The 26,628-nt window shown below is 38.6% G+C and overlaps 1 protein-coding gene across 6 annotated transcripts in view; it reads left to right on the forward strand.

Annotated features, from left to right (window-relative positions):
• Positions 1 to 11,643: 11,643 nt before the first annotated feature.
• The window catches only part of SNX13 (sorting nexin 13), a 65,266-nt gene continuing 50,281 nt past the window's right edge, over positions 11,644 to 26,628 (forward strand). For 2 of the 6 annotated variants that reach the window (XM_068209617.1, XM_068209646.1), the window contains exon 1: positions 11,649 to 11,887. In XM_068209617.1, the coding sequence (XP_068065718.1) occupies positions 11,876 to 11,887 (12 nt within the window). In that variant the 5' untranslated portion in view covers positions 11,649 to 11,875. Of the gene's footprint in view, positions 11,888 to 26,628 lie in introns of all 6 variants that reach the window. The other 4 variants (XM_068209655.1, XR_011005235.1, XM_068209636.1 and 1 more) reach the window with 4 other exon arrangements.

The following is a 26,628-nucleotide window of genomic DNA, read 5'->3' on the forward strand; positions in this document are numbered from 1 at the left end:
TCCTTTAACAAGAACACTGATAAGATTTCCTTATTTCACTTGGCCATTTTCCAAGCCTTGTAGGAACATATTTATTTTTAGAGCTATGGTCCTAAGTTAATTTGGTTGGAATTAGCCAAAGGGCTCAAAGGTATTAATGGAAAACAGAGAGATAAACATGCATGTGTGCATACATTCAACACACACACACACACACACACACACACACAAAAAAAACCCCACATTTGAGCCCACACAGGCATTTTTGTTATCTTATAAAAACCAATTTGAAAATACAATTTAAAATACACCCTTCAGCAGTAATCTGCATGTTGTACAACAACAAATACATTAAGAACAGCTGACACTTTATTTGGTTTGGAAAAATTCTCTATTGCTCATAAAAACCAAAATTGAAGTATAGAATTAAGCTTATATAGGAAAAAAGATAATTTTTATAGTCCCAGCAAGATACTTTAACTATATGTAAATCCCAGCATAATGAAAGATTTCCTATTTGTCAAGTAACAGCATGGTGGTCTGTAATAAATACTAATATAATATAGCATTCAGAGATCAAAGCCTCAGTCCTAAAAGATACAGAATAAGTCATGAAATCATAATTACTGTTTTGATTTAATCCAGGCACTTCGCTTAAAGCATTTTTTAAAGACATGCAAGCATTTCAAAGAAAACCATTTTCTAACAGCAAAACAGGAAATAATCTGGTTCTCTGTCCTTCCTCTTTTTATTTTGTGGCACACCTATTTTTGATATTATATAAAAAGCCCATATCCAACCTACTAATTCCCTCATCACAGTTTTTCTTCAGTAGTGCTGTCAACTGCATCCAGTTGAAGTGGAAATAGATTTCCTTAGCACAGGTCTCCTGCTTTGTGCTTAGCATCATATAAGCTATAACATGATTAAGATGTGCAGTCATTTAAGATGCAAAACTCAAACTCACAGTTTTGCAAAATCAGGTCATGATTATACAGTCTGTTTAATGTGATTAAATCCTGCTGATTACATGCAAAAATGGGTGCATGTGCTCTTTAACTTGTCTGACTGTTCGTGCTCAAAAGCCTCCCTGCTTGTAGCAGCACTAAGGAAGATGCTGGGAGTGAGCAGCTGGGCATGTGAGGAGACAGAGTCAATTTATGTCAGGTTAACATGAGTGTGAGCCATCACTGCAGCCTCTTATTTGCAAGTTATCAGCATAGATGTAGTTTTCCTTATTTCTATGAAGTATCTCATACAGTTGGGGTACTTTAAAAAAGTTAATTTTCCTTGTAAATGTTGCCATTTTTAGATAAACAGCTTAAAAATATTTATTATTAAGGAAGTACATTATTAGTTATTTATTAGTTCGACCATAGGATTTTAATGTGAAAACTGTCAAATCAGTGCTAATGCCTACACACCTCAAAACTGACCTTATGACAATTTGTTTGGTCTGCATAACAAGTTGCATTTTACCTTGTTCTTGAAGAGAAAGGTCTACCACCAATACTGGTGAAGTCAGTGGAGATCTTAAACCTACTGCTGCCTTAATAATCTAGAAACATACATACTACATAAAAACTGGAAGCAAAAATAAATTTGGGGTTGTGTCACTCACAACAGCAAGTATAGTCCTACACATTAAAACTGAGACTATTGGAAAAAGATGTAAGGGACCATATATCTGTGCCTAAAACCCTGGGAGTTCCAATCAGTAATCACACTAGTAGGCATATGCACATGAGCTAACGAAATGATATCTTAAAAACAGCTCTACTCTTAAAATTAAATGTCATTCCTAATTGGAAAACAAATCACAAAATGCCACTCAAACTATTTCATTCTGTATGTTTAAAAATATTTTTTTGCATCCCTTTTGCAATCTTTTAATCAGCAGCTGTGTACTTTACATACATGATGAGTGTGTTAATGTCAAAGAAAAAAAAAAAAAAGAAAATGTTCCATAGAAATAAATGTAGTTTGCTTTCTCTAGCTTGAATGCAGGATTCCAATCCATTCTAGATTCATTCCAATTCATTGTAGTACATTCCACAATGAACTTTCTCTCAATATAACGTAAAAGTTTAAGAAACAGTTTACAAAGGCTTTGACAAGTTCTGTGTAACTAGCCTAGTCCCAGCTATGTGGATCTGGATGAATAAACGCAATTCTATTCACATCTCTAACCTAAGGTAAGGAAAGTATTTTTCCTTATCCTCACAGAAATAAATCTCCTTGTGGAGCAGAGCTCTATCTCTTTATAGCTATTTTTGCATAAAGACTGCTAAAGAGGTCTTCTATGTCCTGGAAATCTCCAGATTTTGGAGAAGAAGACTGATCACATACTTTTAAATATTAATCTGCTTGTGGAACACTGTTTGGAATAGAGCTACCCTGTCAGTAGAAGGTGGCAGAAGATGTCTAAATGTGCTTTGGCTACAATCCTAAAGAAACTTTAACATATTTGTGTTAAAGTATAAATAAAAGCTCTGTGCACTGAGTGATTATAAAATTATTCCAGTAGTAAAGTTAACACATGCAAAAGTTATTGAGGGTTTAAAGCATTATGAGTAACCAAGATGGAGGGGTTTGAATCCAGTGGTACCCATATCACAAACTAGAAATGTTTTTTTTTTTTTCTACTTACCCGGTTTTCTAAGACTTTAGGATTCACGTAGGTAAGCATTTCTGTTCCAAGAGGAAGGACAAAAACTTGCTTGCCTACAGCAGAATTCTTCATCATCACATGGCTCAAGCACATTTCTTCACAAATGGCAGCTTTAGGTCAAGCAACAAAACCAACCCCAGAACCTGCTATAGTGATGAACTCCATTTGATTTTTCTATTTGAAGCTCTTTCATATTTACTGAAAAGGTATACAGTTTAATGTTACAGAGCAAACATATCCTTTCCGCGTTATTGAGACTGTTCTATCCAGAAATGCTTTTGGTAGCTACCATCAGCCTTATCCCAGAGCACATTTCCTCTCAGAGATAGAAGCTCCTTGGTTTGAGGGAGGGGCAGAAGACAGATGAATCCTGGCAGCTTGCTCACTCCCCTGGGATGGTACTTTCCCCAGGTGGCAAGCAAAAGACATATGCTGAGCTGTGAGAAAGAGAGGCATTTCTGAAAGGAATATGGAGTTGTTGCCACACCGGGGGCCTAGGAACTGAAAGAAAGCATATTTCTCCTACGAAAATGGAGGAATAGGATTAAGAAAGTATTTCATCCAGATGTTGCAGGGTGAAGAACAAAAGAAAAAATAAAAACGGCAGTGAGTGAGCAGAGAAGTTACAGATGGATAGATTTTGCAAGGAAGACTAGACTTTGCAAGGAAGATGTTTATTTTCCACACCTGGATGTAAATGGGATGGTAATTCTATTTTTTTTTTAATCTTAAATTTTATTAAGAAGTATTTTATTCTAACTTAGTTTTGTTTCTTTCTCCTGATATACTTTCTTACTGTGTGTTCATTGGACTGCTCCAAAGAAACAACAAAAGATCTAGTGCAGCTGATTTACATTTTGTAACTGGAAAATGTTTGTTCCAGACCTGTTCTTTGTCACTTCTGTCAGATAATTTGCAACTTAAATTAGAGGTGCTGTTTGGTTTTTAACTCTGGCAACACCTGAAGGCATTACATAAGTTTTTAATTGCATCATGTATTGAAGAAGAACTTGATGTACCTAACTGTTTCTAACTGGCAAGTTTTTAATAGGTTTTTAATTTAAAAATTAATAAATTTTAATAAAATTTTAATACATTTTTATAAAATATAATTTTAATAAAATAAGTTTTTAATAAAAATTCAAAATAATAATGTTCAGATCAGTCATGTATTAGACTTAGGCAGAGCACATCTTTTCTCTTTTCTCTTCTCACCTCCAAAGCACTCGTGAGTTTGGAGTAAATCAGGCTTTTCCTGGGAGTTATCTGTGTAAACACAAAATCTTCATCACTATGATGACTAAGCAGTTCTAAATTTCAACTCAAAACTCCTATGCATAGTTGCTACAGAGATTTTAGCTTAGTTTTTTACTTTGCAATCTCAGCTTTGACTCCAGAGTAGTCTGGGTCAAGTGATGTTTACTTTCAGTGTTTTCAAATAAAATCCCTGTGATTATACTTTTGCTTTGAGACTGTATTTTGACTGCAGCATTTGTACTGCTTGTAATATGGGACATAAGTGTGCCTGAAGTACTGTATTCTCAGCCTGAAGAAAAAGTGATATCCTTTGTTAAACCCACTGACATCAAAGAGAAAGGGAAAGACTAAACATGTATTTTAAGCTTACAAATTATTTTCTAGCTGGCATTTCCAGAGGAACTATTTTAAGAAAGAACAGGAATTGTTAGGAAATTATGGGATTTATCATGGAAAAGTTCACTGACCTACTTTAGGCTATGCCTTTGCTGCAAGGATTAATACTCAGATGTGTGAGTCACTCTGCAAAATCCTATCTAAGATTATGCCCTTACTGATCCTTTGTGACCTTAGATGTATTGCTGATGTCCTCGTGTCAGCAGTAGTGGCATACATGGTTCCAATTCTTTCACAATAAACTGTGGAGAAATGGGTTTGTCTTTCTGGGAACTTGATGTACATTATGAGAAAGGACTAGTGGCATTTAGTCCTCCTGGTAAAGTGAAGGAAGAATACACACAATCAGAGATTTTTGGGTTTTTTCCAAACTGTAACCTTAAGAAAAAAAAAAACTCCAAAATCAGAAAACGAAACTTGTGAAAAACTTAAGGAGAAAACAGAATGTCAAAATTAAAGCCAGCAAACCATGGAAACAGAGGATCAAATCTTTATTCAGGGACATATCTTGTATGTAAAATTCAACCAAATGAAATTCTTCATAGTGGCCTCTCTGACTATGCATCCAAAAATGAGGAAGAGGAGTGCCTGAGGAACAGGTTTTTCTGGTGAAGGAGGAACTTGGTAGTCCTTGTAGTACATGAAAACAAATCTGGCTTTGACATAGTTTTGACCAGTTTTTAACACTCCTTCAGGGGAGCAGGCACTGATTTCTTTTGTAAAGTCCATAGGGGAGAGTACTGTGAGAGTCCCAGATAACCAGAGGAAACGCGGTTACTCAAATAAACAAAGACTGTTGTACTCCTCTGTGCTGCCTCCTCCTAGTGCATTACAAGCAGTATATTTGTTTCACGTGTTTGAACATACTGTGGCTATTTCCAGTGGTTAAATTAAATCTTTACATTTTGTAGTTGAATCAGTTTGTTAAGAACAAACTCCTGTAAGAGGGCAGCAAAACAAATGAGCAGAAGAATGTTGCCAATTCCCAAGGTGGCTTCAAAGGTCTAAAGCTTCAACTCTGAGAGCATATACAGTACCAATAAAGTCCTTCACACATAGACAAGATGCAAACATCAGTGATGCACAATGGAAAGAAAGTATAATAAGCTCTCCAGTATTCTCACAGTTTTTGCCAAGTCCTAAAAGTTTACTATAAATTAAAATATTTAGCTTCTTTCTTATAGTTTTTGGAGCCAAGTCATTTATTACCACAGGAAATATGCTTTTAAAAGATTTTGTAGTGTTTATGATTGCAAAACAAAGCCTAATGAAAATAAGACTTGAAAATTTCTTACAGGTTCAGGAGACACAGAAAATGTAAACAACTTTCAGTTCCAATGTCATGATTCTTAGGGCCTGGCTAATGCTCTGAACACCTGAGGTTGCTGATACTGCAGACAGAATATTTATTTTACTCATAGCTATTAGATTCTTCTCATTTTCTCCCCCACATCCATCCCCTATAAGCAGATTAACTGTCCTAGAAATTTTATTGATTATGGGATAAGCCTTTAGGACTCAGTAGAAAATATTGTTTAAAGAAAAAAAAAAAGTTTTAGAATCATGTCTAAATACCTCTCTGCTCAGATTTTTTTTAAAATACATTCCCTAACCAAGAACCTTTTGTACTGTGTGTTAACTTGTACAGTTAGTCAGGCTTTTTAGACTTCTCAGGATGATATCTTCATCTGGATTTATGTAAAGAGGACCCAATAGACACTACTTTTGCAGAATACAAATATGGTAAATGATGCTAATTTTTTAATGCATAATAAATAACTTTGCTTCCTATTTGTCTTTGTTTTTTTTACTAACTGTCAGTCTTATTAAGCGGATATTTCCCCCCAAAATAATTTACATATAACTTATTTTGTGTTCCCTGTACCATTGAACATCCTAATTTTGTTCTGAAGTCACTGGCAAAATTCTGCATTGCTGTAACAATCACAGCTCCAGCATCACTGTAATTGCTACTGTAGCAATTTGTAACCTGAAAATTCAGGCCCAAACTCCTGCTTCTTACCTACACCTAAGGTCTGGAAGGATAACTATGATATAATGATACAAACAAATTCTTCTTACCAGAAAAGTAAACTGAGTCCACTGCAACACCATCACTGAACAAAACTAAAATATATGTACACAAACTGTTTGCAGTACATTCTAAAATTGTGCATATGTACGCTTGAGAGAATACCAAAAGTATCCTTTTGAAGGATCCCTTTGAATCCTTTTAGATCATCACATAGGCTGATTTACCTGCCAGATACACTCAGATCTCTGGAGAGAAACCATCCAAACCCTTTTGCAAGGGCTAGCTGTTGATACCAGGCTAAGCTTGGGTAATAGTAAATAGTCTGAAGAGCAATAGAAATATCTTTAAATCACAGATATGCTTTCATGACTCTTGACCCGCTTGAGTGGGCTCATTTCCCATAACATAGAATAAAAATTCCATGTAACAGTTTAATCTACAAATTATCGTACCATTCAGATAAAGAATTGTACTGGTTGTTTCCAAAGGAATTTTAAGAATTAAGGTGACTTTTCTAAACAGTTTGTTGCATTCTACCTTGCTTGCCTTTGTGTCAGCAGTGTACAAATAGCATAGGAAGCCTTCTGTTTGTGTGCAAAAAAATCCCCAGCCAGAAGCTATGCAGCTGATGACTAACATCTGTGTTATAATTCTGATATGACTCTAGTTGTGATAGACTTCTGATAGACTTCTGAAAGAGACACCATAATTTTGAAAGTTCTCTCTGTATTAAAAATATAGCTTATCTTTATTCTAATACTTACTTAGAGAACTAGGATTAAGATGCTAAGGCAAACAGTGTCTGTCTAGCCTGTCTAGCTGCAGACAGCTGCTTGAATACAAAATATTCACTATAGCAAAGACGTAAGCTAGCAAAAGCTTTAAAATAAATTTCAGCCTCCCATAAAGAATTCTGAGAACATGAACATTGGGGAGATATTGTATCCTTATTGCAAAGGATGAGGCAGGAATTAAGCTGATGCTTCTTCAGTAATTATTTATCTAATGCCCAACATCCACATTATATTGCTTCAAGTGGCCCTTTCACATACACCCTTGCATCTCATGTCTGTAATGCATCTCAGGTGAAGGATGAAAAAGTTTAAAGTGAATGAGATATTTAATTGGAAATTATACAGTTGTGATCCTGACCAGAAACAAAAGTTCTGATCAGGCCACTCAGACCAAAGAGCTTAGAATTGGCAACATCCTGAAATAACGGAATATTCAAATTTAACACAAAAAGATACTTTGAGTTCCCCTTTCAATCATGTTGCTATGTAGACTTTTGGGGTCATGTGACCTTAATTGAAATGGAATGGAATGGAATGCAATCACAGAGAATTGCACTAAAACAGTTAAGACTTAACACTTGAAATATGTAATGACTACAAATTCTTCAGGTCTTCTCCACCTCACCTCCTCCCCCAGCAAAAAGAGTGAATCCCAAACTGAACAACCCTATGCAAACTCTAACCATACTGCCAGCCTGAGCTACGAGCAACTTAAACAAGAGAACAGAAGCCAAACTTTGGTTTGCATCAGTTGTTACAGACAATCAGAACTATTACAGCATTTAGAAATAATTCTGTAAAAGATCTTTCTATATTTTAAAGAAAGGTACAGAAGTTCAGGCTTACTGATGTTAGAAACTGTGTTGTAGCCACTTCCATAAAACTGCTTTGCAAAGCAAAATCGGTCTGTTCTTTCAGTCCGTCCCTCCCCCGACCCTGCCTGTAGTTTCCCCTTTCCTTAGTCTTCACTTGTTTTCTTGTACAGGTCAGGAGAACATATCCTTTTGCTCTCCAAATGCAGGCTACTGCACTTTCAGAGGTTATCATGATGGCAATTAGGTCACCAATTTCGTTTTTCATAAGCTGGTGAGCTAACAATTATTTAGGTTGTGGAACTGCCCTCCTTTCAGGGCTGGAAAATAATTTGCACTCCTTTGTGCTTTGCTGCAAGTTGGCACAGTTGCTCTTTTATTGCTAAATCTTACTTATGCCCCTGCTTCTGTGCATGTTGTGTCCTCCCCATCATGACTATATTTTTGCCTCTTTACTTTCTATACTCTTTACTTTTGTCTCTTTATTTTCTATGCTTTACTTTTCAAAATCTTTATAAACTTCTGGATGTAGAGCCTGAAGGTGCTATCTCTGTCTTCTCCTGTATTTCAGATTTTAATGCTGCATTCATCCATCATTTCAGTAGACAGCCCCGTGGCTCCCTATGTCCCCTGTGGGATTTCAAAATGTAGATCTAGACCACCAGACCACTCCTTTAGCTTATAGTGAAAGCTGTAATGAATGCAAAGAACACTAAGATGTTTGGCAACAGGTTGGAGTTGTTTTATAACTATGAAGGTATTCACAGCCATCTGCTTTCAGGTACTCCTTCTAGATGAGTTAAGCATTTGTCTAGGCCTAAGAGAAAAAAATCTGTAAGTATTTTAAGGACTGAGTGCAAACACTTTCTGCCAAGTTTGCCTTTGCAGATATAAATACTTGCCCTAACACAGTACTTCACACCATGCTTGTGGGCTTGTGGAAGTGACATGAAAAATAAGGTGTGTGCTGCTCTGCCTGGATGAGTGTGGTGCTAATGTGGCTGCCGTGCTGCTGTTAAAATGCTGGCTTGTTGCAGTGTCTGTCCCGAGCTGTGTGTAATGAACGCAAAAGGATGACATGGATTAAACTCTCTTACGGATGACTCATCAAGTCTAATGGAATCATTGTCACTGGAAGATGGGCTCAGGGAAACAAGTGTTCTACTGCTTCTGGCCTACAACTGATAAATCTTTCAGTATCTATTGAAGCCTCATTTCCAGACCTGTTCACACTAATTTAGAAACACCCTCCCTCCTAGGGAAAAAAAAAAGGTACATCTTTTCAGTTTATTATAAGAATGGGAACTGGCAACATAACTGCTGGTTTGTTACTCTTATTCCCAGCAATTTTTTCAAGAATTCCCTGATATCATACTCTTCCCAAGCTGCTGCCCTTTCTCACCTCTCATTTAAAAGGCTGCCTCTTCTTCTGCCTTGAGTCTATGTGGTTCAGTCCTTCCTCACAGCCTCACTCCTTGCTGTTGCAATTACACTGCCTTTCCCTTTTGAAGTTGAGATGATATTGACCAAAAATTAGAACAATGGAATCTAGCATTAGTTGCAGCTTGGAACACTGTTAAGGCTGTGCTGATTGCTGTAAAATCAGAGAACTGTTTTCAGCAGAAGTACTGGTATGTTTATTCCAGCAATGCAAGAACAGAAGGTGCTTCCCAGACTATTATGCTGTTGGGCTGCCAAATCCCAAGCAGAAGTAGGGGCAAATTCAAGTACAAATTATTAATTGTGACCTCATCTTGCTGAGACATTTGTGTAAGATTTGCTCTTCTTTTACATCAGCACACTTAGGATATATACATCTTTGCAGCAAGTTGTCAAAAGGGATTATTTATTTTGAAAACCTTAATTGCTATACCTAAACACACAAAGTGTATGGCCAAATAAGCACCTACACAATTTTAGGGGACCAAAGCAATACACTGAAAGTGATATTTCACAACTCCTATTTCTCAATGGTTTTTGAACTATTTTTAATTTATCAAGGTGGTGAAATACCATGTGTGTTATTGCCCAGCCTATGGTTTAGAGTTGTGTGTGCTGTAAGATTCCCTGAGAGATCAGCTTGGGGGAAAGAGTACTGCTAACATGAAACATTCAAAATTATAGACTTAGAAGTAAAAAAGCTTATTTGACACTTAGAAAAAATAGTATTTCTTATTATTTATAAAGGCAAATAAACAATTATGAGTTTATTTATGAAGGGTTTGTTCTTTTTGTTTCACATGACTAACAGCTGGGTCTCTGACAGGGGGAAAAACAGTTGTATAAGTAAAACTGAAACTCAGTAATACTCACAAATAAAACTAAGAAGTGGTCAACCTTGAAATGTTAAGTATTTAACAATACCTGGGAAAATTACAGAACTTCTGCAAAACCCATCAGCCTTAAGAACTGCTTAATGCCCGTCACATTTCTGCAAGAAAACACAATCTGCTTTTATTGAGGAGAAACAACACTGTAATTGAAGAAGGTTGGTTTTCTTAACATTAAAATAGTAGTGTTGTTTTTCTCCATCTTTCCTGCAAACCATTACTATTTCTTTGGTGTGCATGTTGTTACTGGCAATGCAGGAAAAGAATCCCATCTTGCTCCTACTCTCCTAATGCACCTAAGGTTAACTGTGTACCTTAAAGTCTAGTGAAAAAGCAAGCACACAAACAAAAGCCCACAGAACAGTGCTTAAAGGAAGAGCAAGTTTCAGACGGGAATATTTCTGTGTATTCACATACTAAGCCGTAGGGGCACATCAGCCCAGTTTCTCTGGGCTGGGGCAGACGTGGCTCTGTTTCTGGACGTGTTTCTGTTCCATATTTTATGCCATTATTTAACAACACTGTAGGTAACAGACTTACAGAAGTTTCTTTCACAGAATCATTGAGCTTGGAAAAGACCTGAGATCGTCGAGTCCAAAAGACCCATCACCATCACTCCAGTAGACCATGACACTAAGTGCCACATCCAGTCTTTCCTTAAACACCCCTAGGGACAGTGACTCGACCACCTCCCTGGGCAGCCCACTCCAATGTCTAAACACACTTTCGTGAAGAAATTCTTCCTAATATCCAACTTAAACCTCCCCTGGTGCAGCTTAAGACTGTGTCTTCCCACGCTGGTTGCCTGGGAGAAGAGACCGACCCCTGCCTGGCCGCAGCCTCCTTTCAGGCACTTGTAGACAGTGATAAGATCACCCCTGGATCTCCTTTTCTCCAGACTAAACACCCCCAGCTCCCTCAGCCGCTTCTCAAAGGATTTGTGCTCCAGATAGGACATGCGCTCTTCCTTAGCATCTGGAACAGGCAATGACGCGCAGCGCTGCATACGTCACTGGTGGATGAGAGATGTGCTGCTTGGTCAGAAATTTAACAAAACATTTCGATTAGCGTCCGCAGCACAGTTGCCTGACACCGAAGAGCTCTAAGACAGGTCACACCAAGGGAGAGAGAGAAAAAAACCCGACCCGCAGTTTCGAGCTGCGTGCCTTGCGGCCGGACCCCGCCAAGGGCCGCCGGTGCCGGTGCCGGTGCCGGTGCCGGTGCCGGTGCCGGTGCCGGTGCCGGTGCCGGTGCCGGTGCCGGCGCCGCCGGGCAGGCGCAGCGCGGGCCGGGGGGCGCGGAGCGGAGCGCCGGCCCCGGCAGGGGCGGTCCCGCGGCCCCGCTGGGCGGGCGGGGCGGGGCGGGGCGGTGGCGCACGTAGCCGTCCCAAGATGGCGGTCGCTCCGGACCGGGCTGCCAGGGCAGCAGCGGGGCCGGGGCCGGGGTCGGCGGGCGGGCGCTGAGCGGGGCGGCGGCGGGGGCTGGCGGCGCTCGCCTCGCCTCCCCGCGGGGTGCGGGGTAGCTTTCCGCGCGGCCGCCAGGCTTCACCATGCTGCGGGGCTAGAGCCGCCGAGGCGCCGCCGCAGCGCAGCGGGGTAATAATGTTAACAGAGGTAAGAGCGCTGCCAAGGAGGTGCGGGAGCGCGGGGAGCGGCTCGCTGTCCGCCCGAGCGCTCAGCGCTCAGTGTCGTGGCTCAGCCCTTGGCCGGGGCCTCCGAGTTTTCTCGGCGGCTGGCAGTTTTCCCCTTGGCCGCGGAGGGCAGAGCCACTGGCCGGCTCGCCCAGGGCAGCGCCGGGCCCCTCTTATCAGCCTCGGTCCTCTCCCGGCAGGGCGGGACGGCAGCGGGGCGCTCCGGCTCTGCGGCGGAGCCCGGTCCGCCGTGCCCGCTCCGTGCGGCGGCTGGGCCCGGTCCCTGTTCGACGCGGTCCGCAGACGGCCGGGCTGTGCTGCCCGGTGAGGGCCCGTGGGGCCGCGCCCCCGCGGCGGGCCCGTGTCTGGAGGAGCGGAGCGCACCTGGCGAGGGGGAACTCGCCTCGGCCCCGGGCCGCGCCGGGAAGATGCCCCCGCCTGGGCCCCGCACGCCCGCTCCGACTTCAGCCCCTCTGGCCTCCTTCTCCGCGGCGGCTTCGTAAAGGCTCCGTGTTTATTTTTTTGGAGGGCTTAAGCGGAGCGGTTCGGCTGTGCTTGCAGGAGTTTGTGTCAGTAGGTAATCCTTAGAAGTTGACTGCCCCGGTTCACCTCTGCCTGGTGAAGGTTTTCTGTCCCGAAGCAGCTTGGCTGTGAGACAGGCAGGTATTTGAGGATCAGCGTGGGCTATAAATGTCTGCTGTGTCCAAAGGCATTCTAAAAGGTGGAATCTGGCAGTGCTTTCCAGTTGCTGGAAATTAGACTTTATCCTGTATTCTGTTTTTCTACAAAGAGCAATTGATTTTCTATTTTTAATGTCAGCAAGGTGTCCTGAGTGCAGATACTTTTGCAATACAATGACTGTGTTACCTATGTTTTATAATTTGTCATATTATTTTACAGTGGAGGTTATTAATCCAAAAGTGAGTTTTCTTAAGTCTTGCAGGGTAAAGGCTTGCTTTCCAATGCCTGAACATTTCAGCTTTGCTTTCCTGAATGATATTAAACAGTATCTTCCCTGTTTTAATTTGCATCAGTTCAAAGTTTTAGGGCATTCAGAAAGCAGTTCTGTAGAGCCATGAGCTCTCAGATTTCCCCAGGAGGGTAAAATTTGCAGAATGAATTAAACCTGTAAAAATATATGACCTATTTTTGAATTGAGGGTATTTGGTGGGTGGTCAGGATTAATGAGCTGCATTAAAAAGAATTGGTGAGTGTGATGGCTATGACTATTAGCCATGGTAATTTAGATTATTTTAAGGGTAGCATAGAACGTTCTGGGTCGGTGCCTCCTACTGGACTGTTTGTTCCTTTTGGTAGTGGCTGTGTGTGCTCATCCAAGACACTTTATCTTGGAACTGATTTTTTTTTAACAGTGTTGAATTTCTGTGAATAGCAGTGTGGATGACAATCCATTGGCTTTTTGAGATAAAGCTTCATGATTTCATGTGTGATGACTGGTTATGACACTTATCCTTGTTGTCAGGTGGAGAGGGTTCTGATGTTCCCTTCTTCTAGTTCCTGTACATATGTTATTTGTAGACAAGATGCTTCAAGGTGAAGTATTCCAGTCTTGGTCTTTGCCAAGGAGATGAATTTAAGTTTTAAAGAAGTCTTGCAAAACTGCAGGCTTTGCCTGCCTGAAAAGCAATTGTGGGGAGTTCTTCAGGCAGTCAGACAGCTCTGTCAGGAATACCCATCTAAGGTGAACTGGAGGAGTCCTTTCCATGTGAGCTTTTCTGGGTGTTCCAATGGTGACTTGGTAGCTACAACAGCCCGGAGAAGCTGTACACAGTTGCACCCATGAATCCTTACCATACTTCAGAGGAATATGCATATTGTTTCAAGTCTACTGATACGTGATTTCTTTATATATGAAAACTGAGATTGACTGTATGTTGAACTGACATTAGAAGCAAAGACTGCACTAGTTTTTGGTGCTGGATATTTGTGGCCTTGTCAAGTTTGCTACTGTCTAGAGTGGCCAAAATCACTGTAATTTTGTTTTTAGCCATTAAAAATTTAGATCCACTTCCCCTACTGTAACTGCTAGTTTTATAACTTAGCAACACAGAAAATATTTTTTCTTAAATATGTTTAAGAGTGAGGGAAAGGCATATCGGGTTTTACATGTATTGTTATCATGCAGTAACATAGTGTTGAGCTTCTCAGGGTCAGTTTCCTACATCCTTTGACTGTATCTGTATATGCAGACCCCAGCAGATTTGTTTCAGTTTTGTGTGAATGCAGTTAGGATTAGGACTTTGTAATCAGTAATTTCAGAGGAAGATCACACTTCCTGTCAGGAAAAAATACTGTGTGTGTTTTTTATTTGGCCCTTTCTGCCCATCTTATTTTATTTGTATTAAAAACCCATGCTGTTGAATGGCAAGCACATACATTTATTTACCTAACCAGCAAGTGCCATTTCCAAATTTTTCACCATAAAACTTATTTCTTCAGTAATGCTGAATTCATTCTCTTGGCATGTGTTTAGAGTCCTGTTGTGATGATCATTTCCCTAGTCTGTTGTGTTGGCCATTCTGGGTCTTTTCACTTGTTCCTCTTTTCTTGTTCATCAGATGTCTCCTCTGCTTTCCAGGCCCGTGTGGCCTGTTCCCGTGTGACTTACTGCCTCAGCACTTTCTCATCTGGCGAGGCCATGAAGGACAGAAGTTGCAGTGGTCTTCCTCTTGTCTTTTTGGACAGCTGGCTTTGTCACGCTTGCCTCTTGTGCGGTGGTAACTGTACTGCACTGACTGTGGGGAAGCAGTTGGTGTTTTACAGCTCTGGCTCTTGGTGGTCAGTAGTGTCTTAAATTCTGGTGGACCAAACACTCAGTAGGATTTTGACTTTAAGAAGTTTTAGATGCCTTTCAAACTGATGGTCTATGCTGTCTGCATTTGCAACCTGTGTTGCCTCTGAAGAGGGCACTTTATCTCAGCTGAGAAGTAGGTTCCTTTTTTGTCTTCCCCAGCTACTCATTAAACTACTTTGAGATGCTTAGGGAGGACTTCAGAATTTATCAGCAGCTAAATTTTTGACAAATTAATTCACAGCTTAGCAAGAGTAACTTGTTGCAGTACTAGTAACAGTTGAGAAGATTTTTGAAATTTAACTTTTTTTCCTTATCTGTAACTAAAAATGAGCCATATTAAATGAGCTCTGATGTGTTGGTATTTCTGTTATTGCAACTGGTGAAGATAATTCACTAACTACATGAACTACTTCCTTTCCATTAAACAATCTATGTTTTGTTTATAAGAGAGGTTTAACAACCTTTTTTTTGTGAGGGGGTTAAATTTTGGTAACTACTAACCATTGAGAACTGTTTCTGAGAAAATCTAAGCAAATTAGCCTGATTTTTAAGAATAAAGGTTGACTCAGCAGCTTAACTTGCTCTAGAATAATAGTGAATTAGCCTTTCTGCAACAGTAGCACATTGTAAAGTATATTAGTATGGCTCTGAAAGAGGCAGAACACAGTTAACTGCTTGATGTACTGTAGCATTTTTCTGTTGCTTGATACATGTCAGTGGCAGATTGCTCTGGTGCTTTGTGTCTGAACTATGTTCCACTGGTAGAGCCATTTTCAAATGTGTAGACATTTACCAGGGTGCTGAAATAAATAAGTTTTCTGTCCTTTTGTGAAACTTGTGTGCTGGGGCTTTCTTTAGTGCCAGTGTTTTTCTAGATGAGATCTAGTTGGAGCATTAGCTGCAAGCCCTTGGGAGGTAAAGAGCCTCTTTCTCCTTTGGTATTTTCTGTCAATGAGGTTTCCCCTACAGATGGTCTGTGTTTTGTCCCTAATTGTTCCTATTAGAGCTCTTTTAATAACTCTATAATTTATGAAGTGTCAGTTGAAATATGTGAGAAATGACAAAACTAAGAAAACTAACATTTTGCAAAGAACAGTTATCATATATTCCTAAGTACTTGCTTTTAAATATTTTGCTGGCTACTAGTAAAACAGTGTCTAAACGTTCAGGGCTATTCTTAGAGTGTACAGTTGGGCCTAAACTGCTGAGACTGAATGCAGAATTCTACTACATCTCTAAAATGTCAGTCTGGACCATTCCCCAAAACAGCATGAAAGAAGAAAAGCATGAAGTTCCTTACTTCAACAAAAATAGTAATAGCTTGTCAGGTTAGATAGCTGAAGGATGATCTCCTCTATCTGGTTGCACTCTAGGGAATTATCTCTCTTTTAAATATGTTTGTTGTCTTCTCCCCACCCTTACAAAGATGACAAAGCATGTTTTCTTTGAGCAAGCGTTGGGAGAATTGCTATTATTAGAAAAGAGAAGTCATTGATATTGTATCTAAGTTATTTGCAACAGTGAAAGGATTAATATTTTGCAGTCTCACTAGCAGTTTTCCCCATGGCTTAGTTGAGAATACCAAGGCTGGAATGATAGCAAAAGGAATTGCAGCTGGCACTTGCAGTTATGTGAGCAAGAAGCTTCAAGAAGTACAAGGAATTGTAAGCTTAGGCCTGATACTCTGATTTCTGAATTAATAAAGCAAGGCATTATTTCATGATGTAAACATATTGACAAGTTCGAACAAGAGCACTCTAACCATCTTTACATAATTTCTGTGAGATCACACCTCAAAATGATGATGGCATGATGGTGATTTACAGGTTTGAGGTGAAATGTGTGTTTGTTTTTACTGTGAGTAAGCACAGATAATTGATATGTTCAGCCACGGGGACTCCTTTTATATCTACCATTTGTTTTGGACAAGAGGTCAATTCCTACTCTGTCACAGTTTGGGAGGATCTATTAAAGGTTATTATTGCTCTAAAACAGGAGTAGCTGTAAAATCCTGAGAGAGTAGAGATGGATTTCTGAAGAAGTTGCAATGTTGATTGACTTTGTGTTCTGTGTGGAATGGGATGTGATCTTAGTGTTGCAGTTAAAATAGTGTGAGCCAAATTTATTTTTGTATTCTAGCACTGACATTTTACAAACATTAAAGTCTCACAATTTTTTAACTATTTTTTTTTTCAAGTGGGATGTTATGAAAAATCCAGGATTTCCTAGCAGGGAATATGGAATTTGACCATAATGGTTAGTACAGGCATTTATTTTAAAGCTGTTTTACCAGTGACACTGAAATCTTTTCAGTCCTGCTGTTTTGTCTATTTTCTCGGACAGTGAGCACAAGACTAATTTGATTTGAACCTCACCAGTTTGTCAGTCCACTAGTTGCCAGCAGGAGACGGAAATAAAATCATCTCTGCTGGCTTGAATCCCATTAAATCCCTTCATGCATCAGATGGCTTGTATGATGTCCTTTCTTCAACTTCATTTGGAAGGATTTTTTGATAATTAGAAATACTAAATTTCAAGAACTTTTTCTTTATTTCATGGGTGGAAATGGCACTGTGTTCATGTGAGGGCTCATGGCCTAATTAAAAGTTCACAGGTACCATTGATGTCTGAAATGCTTAATTCAGTATCCCATTGTAGTTGGAGTTCTGAGTAGGAGGATGAACTTTGCATGCATTTTCTTTCCAAGAATGTTCATAAGTTTGGGAACATTCTTTGAAGAGTATTAACTGCTTAGATGCAGTTTTGCTTTTGTTACAGTGTTATTTTTTAATCTTTTATGTCTCTTCCTTTGCCATTCTTCCCTTAATCTCATGCTTCTTGGAGGAAGGGGGTGATCCTGGTTCTGTTTTAATCACTCCTGTTTGTTTCAGAATGTTTTGATTTCAGAACTGTCGCTATTGTAAGATTCTTGTTCATCAGTATATTTTTGCAATTCTAGGGAATGACTACTCAGCACTTCTGCTGGTGCCTCTAAGGCAGTGCAGGTTAGGCTATCTCTTGTGATGTAAGGGAATGAACTTGAGCAGGAAGTTTGAATTGCTACATATCCTGTAGGGCACCCTGCATTTTCACTCTTCCAGTCAGCACTGTTATACAAGGTCAAGTAGAAAATAATTTAGAATAGCGAAATTCTTGCAGCAGCTGTCCAGCTGATTATGAAAGAGTGCCTCAGACTTGGAATGATTTCTCACATAGCTCTTAAGTGATACTGAAAGCAATGGGGAACAAATGTGTATGGTATTCCAAGTCACACCTCATTCAGGATTTGGCATTCCAGACTGCATGGATGAGTTGAAAATCTGGTGCTGTACATGCCTTGGGAAACAAGTGTCCAACCTGTGTTACTGTAGAAATCGTGATTGCTTTGAAGTCTTGCTGATTGTCAGAATGGTCTTGGAACTGTCTGACTTGGAGAGATGAGGGAGCCTTGCTTGTTGCCCTGCTGCTGTTCTAACAATGGCTGATGCAGGCTGAGATATCTCAAGAATCTTTTTTCCTTTGTGAGGCCCACTTAAACCTTTACATTCCATGTCCATTATTATAAATCAAAACTTTGTTTCAGTTGGGTTTCCCCAAAGGTTGTGGTGTTTCATACTGTTGTATCAGCTTACTTTTCTGAAGCCTATGTAATGATTTTTTCTGATACCTTGAAAATAATGGGATCAGTAAAAATTGAATATATTCCTTATTCACTGAAGGACCTCTTTGTGCTTCAATCACATCTGTATTTATATGTATTTGTGTGCTTTTTAGTTTTTTTCTAAAAATCTATGCAAGTGGTTGTAGTTCTGTTCCACTCTCCCCTGGTATATCTTGGTATATTAGTTACTGATAGATACCGTAATTTTTAATGAAACCTATTGGGGATTGAGGTATCCAACCTCTTTTAACATATTTGGAAGAAAAATACTTTTGTATTGTTTATATACTCAAATTAGTATTTTTGATCATAATGCCAACAAATGGAAATTTCATTAACTTTGTAAAGCAAAATCATATACTATGGAAGTTTAAATCTTGTAATTTAATGCCTAAATTACAAATTTAATTTGATGGTACATATAATGAAATGGTAATTACTTTTTATGCTTGTTTATTTCTTCTATAAAATTTAAAAATTTTTGTGGAGAACAAATTGGCTTCTGTGAATATAATTTTTATTTTTTTGATAAGAAGTTATTTATAACATTAGACTAGGGGAATAGGGTTTTATTTTAAATTTTCACATTTACTAAAGCTTTTGTCTTCACAGTCAGCATTTTTTCTGAATTTAATAAGAGTGCAGTAGGTGTGTTAAAAAGAATTTGTCCTTACTTTGTGTATATGAGCACTTAATACTGGTATCTTGCTTTATGGTCTTACAACTATGTATTTAATTTCTTCTTTAGTGCTTCAGGCTTGACTTGCATGTGTGCTTAAACTTTGAAATAAATTTTATGTTTATTTCTTTAAGTTGTTTTTAAGGTCTGAACTTCAAATGGTACCAGTATGTCTTTCAGTTGGCAGCTGCTCTACTGCAGCTTCTTAAAAATTCCTAGGAAGATTATGAATTAGCAATAGTGACACCAGCAGCAAATAATATGTCTGTGAATGTTTCTAAGCTCTTACATCATTTTATTAGATATTTTCCTTTATTCAGTTCTCCAATTAATGATGGTTGACTATTGCCAATCACTGTTTCTTTTAATTGTGCTTTATTTTACTGGCACCTTTTTTATTTGAAATATTTTTTCTATTTTAACAATCTCAATATAACATGATGCTTGCAGTCTTCTTATTTTTTCTCTCTAGATTTCTAGAGAATTGCCTGTAACTCTAATTTCCCTTATTTCTGTTTTTTGATGCAGTATGCCAATTGTTTTTTTTGTTTTCCAGTGATAAAAGTAGCTGCATTGTTTCTGTGTAGATTTGTCTACCTGGGTTGGTCTATGAATGCTTCCACCTTGCTGTCAGTGTGGTTCTTCTTTTGTTAGTTCTTTTGTTTCTCTTGTGTGTTGCCCTCTTCTTTATTATTTTCTTTATATATTTTCTTTTCCTGCTGCTTTCACTTTCGTTTCTTTTTGTTTTCACTTTTCACTTTCATATATTTTTCCGTAGATGTCTTCCATGCATAAAGGCATTTAAGATGCTAGGAGTGCCATTTCGTGTTTAACCTCACTGGATCTAGTTTGGCTGCTACTAAAGTGGTTTTCTCCCCTCCACCAGACACAAGCTGGTCTGACAGCTTCCTGTTTCAGGTCTAGCAGCTAAGTAGCAACTGCATGAAAAATTCTTTTGCCTTGGTGAACCAGTCTTGTGGAGGGATATGCGGGTGAGAACACAGGATAAGTTGCCAAATCAACAGCTGCATGGTTCAGTGCTAGGGAAGTGCATAGTGTTAGTCTGCATTTCCTTCTGTGTAGATCTAAAGCGAGTCAATACCCAAAATAATTCCTGTTCTTTTGAATCAGAGAATGTCACTATCCCTTCTGTGAGTTCTGAACGCATCTCTGCCTCCAGAAAAAATTACAAATAAGGTTTGGTAGTGCCAGTTAGGTTTCTTTTTTTGTTCCTGGACATGTGGCAATGATTGAAGTTTTTAGATATCTTCTCTAAACTTGCCCTGGGAGCTGGATATTCAAATGACTCAATTAGTTTAATCTATAATTAGTTTCAGTCTATAATCTTGAAGTGACAAGAGTTGGTGCACCATTTCTGAGGTTTCCTTTCTCTCTGAATTCATTGAAATTTGTTGGAAATATTCCATGCTGTTATGTATGAGAATGAAATATTCCAGCAAGTTCAAAAAACTGTCCCTTTATGTAAATGTTGTTTGTTGGTATTCACACTTGCTTTCCCTCTTCTGTGTCTTTGTGGAGTGGTAGTATGTGAACCTGGGAGATATCCAGGAAATAGTTGACATGCTGATTCTGGGCCCAGATTTTGTACAAGGAAGAAGATGACTTGAGGCTAAAAGATTCATCTAGGATACTCAACAGGCTCTTTTCTTCCACAGAGAAGTCAGATGGACAGAGGTCATGGAGCAGAGTCTTGGAAGAAGTTGTAGGAGGCTCCACTCTACTTACACTTACCTGCAGTGCTGCCAGCAGTGTTTTGTAGCAAACCACTAAATAAAACCTGTGGAGTTTCTCAGGGTTGTGCTGTCAGCAGACAGCAGTTTTCTCAGTAACGGTGTTAAGGGAAAGGCAGAAGTGCAGAGAGGACTGTGAAAGAGATGCATGGAGTGAGCAAGCCTTCCCAAAAGGGATGGGGGGCCAAACATCTCTGGAAAGCAAGTGAAAAAGCACACAAGCAATAAGGACTGTAGGAGGTATTGGAAAAGGGGGATATTGAATACATGAAGGGGAAAGATTTTGTTTCTGTTACATTCCCATTACATTTGTCCCATTGGAAAAAGACAATAATGTTTAAATAATTTCTCCTTCGCTGATTCAAAGCAAAATCTGAGTGCTGATTTTCTGTGTTTGCACTGTCCATTCTGTGAAGAGTTAGGCATCAGCTGATTATTAAAGAAGATGCAGATTTTTTGTATATTATGAACTATTGAAAAACTTGCTGACACTGAACTGATCTCTTTCTCTTTCTTTACTTTCTGTAACTGGATAATACTCTGTCCAGAAAAACAGTAAGTTTTTAGGCTTACTCTAGCTTTGTGAGGGTTTGCGTCACTTTGTGTAACAGTTGTTTCCATGGTTATTTTGTGTTCATCCAGTAGCATGCTTCATACGAAATTTGGCCATTTAGGGGTTCAGATGTACTCTCAGAGACCACTGGGAATTTGTAGTGAAATAGTGGTTGTATTGGAGTGTCTGTATTTTGTAACTGGAGAAAACCTGTGGCACTCAGAGAACTGCATAAAATTTAAACTTTTGAAGAAAACAGTGGAGTAACATCATGCTCTCCAAAGGAAGGTGCTAGCATTGTGTCAGTGGTTTTAAGTTTCTTAAAATTTGACTGTATTTGCAGCTTGGGATCCTGCTTGTTATTTGTGTACTGACAACAAATTCTTTGTGGTGCATACTCTGATCTTTGGAGTTCTATTTTTAATATCCATTTCATTTTCCAGCTTATAAATTATGATGCTGATTAAAAAGCACTATATTGTTTTAAGAACTGTTGTGAAATTATCAGTACCTTTTGGACAAGAAATGTGTTACAGTGGATGGGTGATCATTGCAAGCAGAAGTCCAAACTGAAACTAGTTCATGGTGCTGGCAGTGACTGAGGTCTTGGAATTAAAAGAACAAAACAAATCTGCCAAAATAGTAAAATCTGTGAATACAGTGTTGGTAGCTGTTTCTTCAGAATCCAGTGTTCAGGCAGTAGATGCCCTTTATTATTTTGGTGGTAAGAGTCTAGAGACTACTTGTTTATGTTTGAAGACAAAGGTGAGCGCCAGGGAGAGGAGGAAGGAGGTAATCCTTTAAAAATGGTGTTACTTCTCAGTCACATAAAAGGAGGTCAGAATGTTAATTGGGAGCACCAACAAGCTTTCTTAATCTATCCTTCTCTTGGTGGCAAGTGTAGCTAGTGTGTGGCTTCATAATATGGATATATTTTATTTTAGCACAAAATCCTTTGTGGTGGAATTGGATGTTGTACACTGGTTTCCAGATGGATTTTTATTGTAACAGGAAGGCCAGAACTGGACACAGGACTCCAGGGATGTCCAAATGGAGAGGAAGGGTCACTTTGCTGTCTCTGCTTTTCTACCCTCTGACAGAGGGTAGAATACTGTTGGCCACCTTTGCTACAACAGCATGCTGCTGACTCGCATTCACCTTACAGCGCACCTCGGGGTCTCTTTGTGCAGAGCTGCGTCGCAGAGAGAGGGCCCCAGACTGTATTGTGGCCCAGGGTTAGTCCACTCCAGATGCAAACCTGTGCTTGCTGTTGAACTCGATGAGGCTCTTGTCAACCCCTTTCTCCAGCCTGTTGACACACCTCAGATCCCTCCAGTGTAATGAGTGCTCACCCCTCTTCAGGATTCTGTGCACCCTTTACTGAGAGTTCACTGTGTCACATCACCCACATTGCTCAGGCATCATCAGTCCCATATTGATCCATGAAGGTTCCCACCTGGTTCACTGGCTGCACACTGAACTCTGTACCACTGATCATGTGTTTGCATCCGGCATTTTTCACTTACCTTTTAATCTACTCATCTAGCCTGTACCTCAGCAATTTAGTGATAAGGAAGCTGTGGGATATTGTGCTAAAGGCAAAGTGCATGTCGTCTAAGGCCCCGCCCTTGTCCTCAGCATCACTCGCCTCATCGCAGAAAGCAATTGGGTTGGTCAGACATGATTTGCACTTGGTAAATCCCTTTTGGTTGCTCACAACTTTCTTAGGGACTGAGGTGATGCTGACTGGCATGTATTTTTCCTTCCTCCCTGGCCTGGACCTTCTTTCTTTCTGATGGTCTTGTGCTGCCAATACAGTCTGAGAAATCATTTATGGTGGCTTTCTGTTAAGCCTTGTTTTTTTGGATTCCATGAAAGCAATTACAGTACTGTCTTCAAGCAAGGTGACATTTTGCATTACAGGTGAGAAACTCAACATGGTTTTCCTTTATAAACACTGCATTATTGCTTACAGCTTTCTCCTCCTTTTTAGTAAATTAAAAAATCAAACAAAAAAAACAAACTTTTTTTAGGGATAGTAAGAAGGATAGGAATGTTTTTAGCCACATTATTTAATTTGCCAAAATAATTCTACAAGGATAGGTGGTATGATTGACTGTATTTAGAGACAACAGCCTTTATAAAGAGGGACAATGTGGAAATGAATTTTTAGTCTTGTTGAGTATGTCTGTTACTGGAGGACTCCTGGCAATTATGATAGATAATGTGAATTGGCTTCTTCCACTTGTTTTTTTTCAGATTTGTAACCTGACCTAATAAGACAAGTAGAGTCAATCTTTTTGTTTAGTACAATCCTTGATAAAAATATTCTAAAGTCACGTTTTTAGCTTAGTATTTTTAAAGTAACTTTTTCATCTAGATGAGGAATGTTGTGTATTTGGGATGTATTAGATTGTGGTATGTACTGTCAAAGAATACTGCATCCTAAGTGGTTGCTTCTTAACTTTAGTGGAATAATGCTGAAAATTTTGCTGCAAATAGTAACATAATATCACCAGTGGGTAAGGAACTTAACAAAACTCTTTGATGACTAATTTTATAGCCTGACGATGCCAGAGTACTAAAAGGTTGATCAGAAATTAATGACTAAATATTTCTGCAGTAACCTTACTGCAGTACTGGATTTCGTATGTGTATATATAATATTTGTATATATGCAAAATATGTATAAACATATATAAAATGTTTAACTATCAGTAAAAAAAATCACACATCCTGCAGATATGTATTAAAATGTGTGGTTTATCAGGCTGTTTAGAAGAAACTACTGATTTTAAGTAATTTGCTTGAAAATAATTATTTGCTTATTGTTGCTTTCAAGCAAGTCATCAAGTGATAGAAACAAAAATCTTAGTTTGTCAGTACAAATAATAATCATATTTTTGTCAGTATAAAATTTGAAGGTATTGTCTACTGTTTACATGTGATGAGTTGTTTAGGAAAAAGCAATACAATAAAGGTCAGTGACTGCTGCTGCAATGTGCAGTTCCAAAATGTTCCAAATTTTATATAATTTGTCTTATTTTATACCTTCATGACTTTGACACTTCTGTATTTTCAAAAACTGTGCGCTTTTACTTCATTTCACTTTGTTATAGTGTGGTTGTAGGTTGAAGGTAGCGAGATTTCCAATCTCTTACATTTTCCAGAAACTGTATCAGTGTGCATCTTTTTTGTATTTATTTTTTTTAAGCTGATTCTATCAATTGAAGATTGCACAAACTGTTTTGCACACAGCCACTGCTATGAAATTGTGTGGTATCTCTATAGAAAAAAAAGAATGGATTTATTTTGGAAGTAATCATTGTTCATCAGACCTCTTAAAACCCATCTTTTCCACTTTGTTCTTCCTGTAAAGTTCATAGACAATAATGCATTGTCTTTGAAAAGAAGACTCTGTGCAAAGTAATGTTTATATAAATAATCTTTATATAATTTGGTTTTAGTAATGGTATAAATTGGGCAAGTGTAATGGAGATTTAAGTTCCAGGAGTAGGCAGATGCTTTGCTTGGTAGAAGGGATGCTGAGTTGAAATTACCACTATAATGGAAAAAAAGCTTATAACGAAAGAAAATCCTTCTCTACCTTCCAAAAGCTTAGCTCTTAAGGTATGAAGAAACCTTTTTAAAAACTTGTCCAATGCAACTTTTTCTGTAACTTTTCTTGTATCTGTGAGCTCTGCCTGCATGTTTTTGTTAGAATCATAAAGAGATGACCACTAGATCCGATTCTTGTGGAGAGAGTCTTATTTAATGCATACAGATAAATTTCCATTCAGATAAATATTAGAAGCTGGAGTGGTAGAAATTGTTCTCAAAGCAAAGCTCATCATTCTTAAAGTTCTTTCAGTGGAATCAGGTTTCTTTAGCAGTGAAAAAAAATGGTGAAAAGAAATTTTAGAGAACTCCTTGTTGTAGGAAAGCAAAAAGCTTAAGATGCTGCTTGAGCAGTCGTCACAAATTAAATACCCAATAACAGTTTCTTGACTTAGCACATGTGACCTCATTATTTTGAGCCATATAGGAGAACAGATCTTTTTTTTTCGCACGTTAAAGATTTTGGAGGCTTCTCCCTCTCTCCCCTTTGCCACTATTTTGCACCAGAAAAACTTGAAATAGATGTAATCAGTTTATCCAGAGGCTGAATGTAGAACAGCCTAGATTATCTCATTGGCTTGCATTCAAAATAGAGTTAGAGGGATTACTTTATTCTCTCACTGTAGATCACCTTCGGCAATCCTGTCAAGGCTGGCCCTGTTTCAATCACCTAAGTTGATCCAAAATGCTTTTATCTTTTTGTCTTTCTTTCTGTCCAAATAAATAAATTAGCTTGGATACAAGTCAATATGGATTGTTACAAAGGAAAAGGATCACTTTCTTGAATATAAAAGTGACATACTCAAACTCATCTTTAATACAAATTTCAAGGAAATATCAGAAATTGGGGCTTGCATCTCTTATTTCCCATTGGTATCCAAGATGCTCAAGTGCTTCTTTTAAATTTGACCAAAATTCCACATCCTTTAACCAGAACATGATTCAGACTGGGTTTTAATGCAGGCATGTTATCAGAAAGAGTGTGTATCTGTGAAGGTAGCCTCTTTATTTTTCACTGCAAGTTAAGTACTTGGGCCACTCAAGAAAAGGTTACATAAAATGAAACTTTCTGTCCCTTGCTGATATGTCTGCTATATAATAAAGTAGCTGTTAGCAGTGGGGAAAAAAGGTTAGTAAAATGAAGGTCAGTTTAACATTAAACATTTTGCTTCCTAATTTCATGTTATGATCAGCAATGGTGTCAAAGCCAGGTGTGAGAGAGAAGAAAATTTGACACTGAAAATATTTACCATTTCTTATAGAACTGTAAGTGTTAAACAGAAAATTGGTCTTTTTCGTGCAAAAAAACCCCCAGTTGTATCAAAATATGGACCATGATGTTTTTATTTTTAATTATATTACAAATTGTATGGTAATATTCTGATTATTGCAAACAGTAAAGTTTTGGTAAGGGAATTTGTTGTTCTCTAGATAAATAGTAAAATCAAAGTAATGTGCACAATAACTTTTAATCTTTCTAGTTACACATTGTTATATTTAAAGATAATGTTAGCATGTATTTTCATTTAAATGTTTGCACTTCTAAAAATGAGCTTTGGCAATAAAACTGCAAAACTGCAGTGATAGTGAATACAGATGAAAAATTGTCACCTATCCATTAGAGCCTAATCTGTTGGCTGTCCCGAA

Source organism: Anomalospiza imberbis, chromosome 1 (assembly GCF_031753505.1).
Source record: "Anomalospiza imberbis isolate Cuckoo-Finch-1a 21T00152 chromosome 1, ASM3175350v1, whole genome shotgun sequence".
In the NCBI taxonomy this organism is placed as follows: Eukaryota; Metazoa; Chordata; class Aves; order Passeriformes; family Viduidae; genus Anomalospiza; species Anomalospiza imberbis.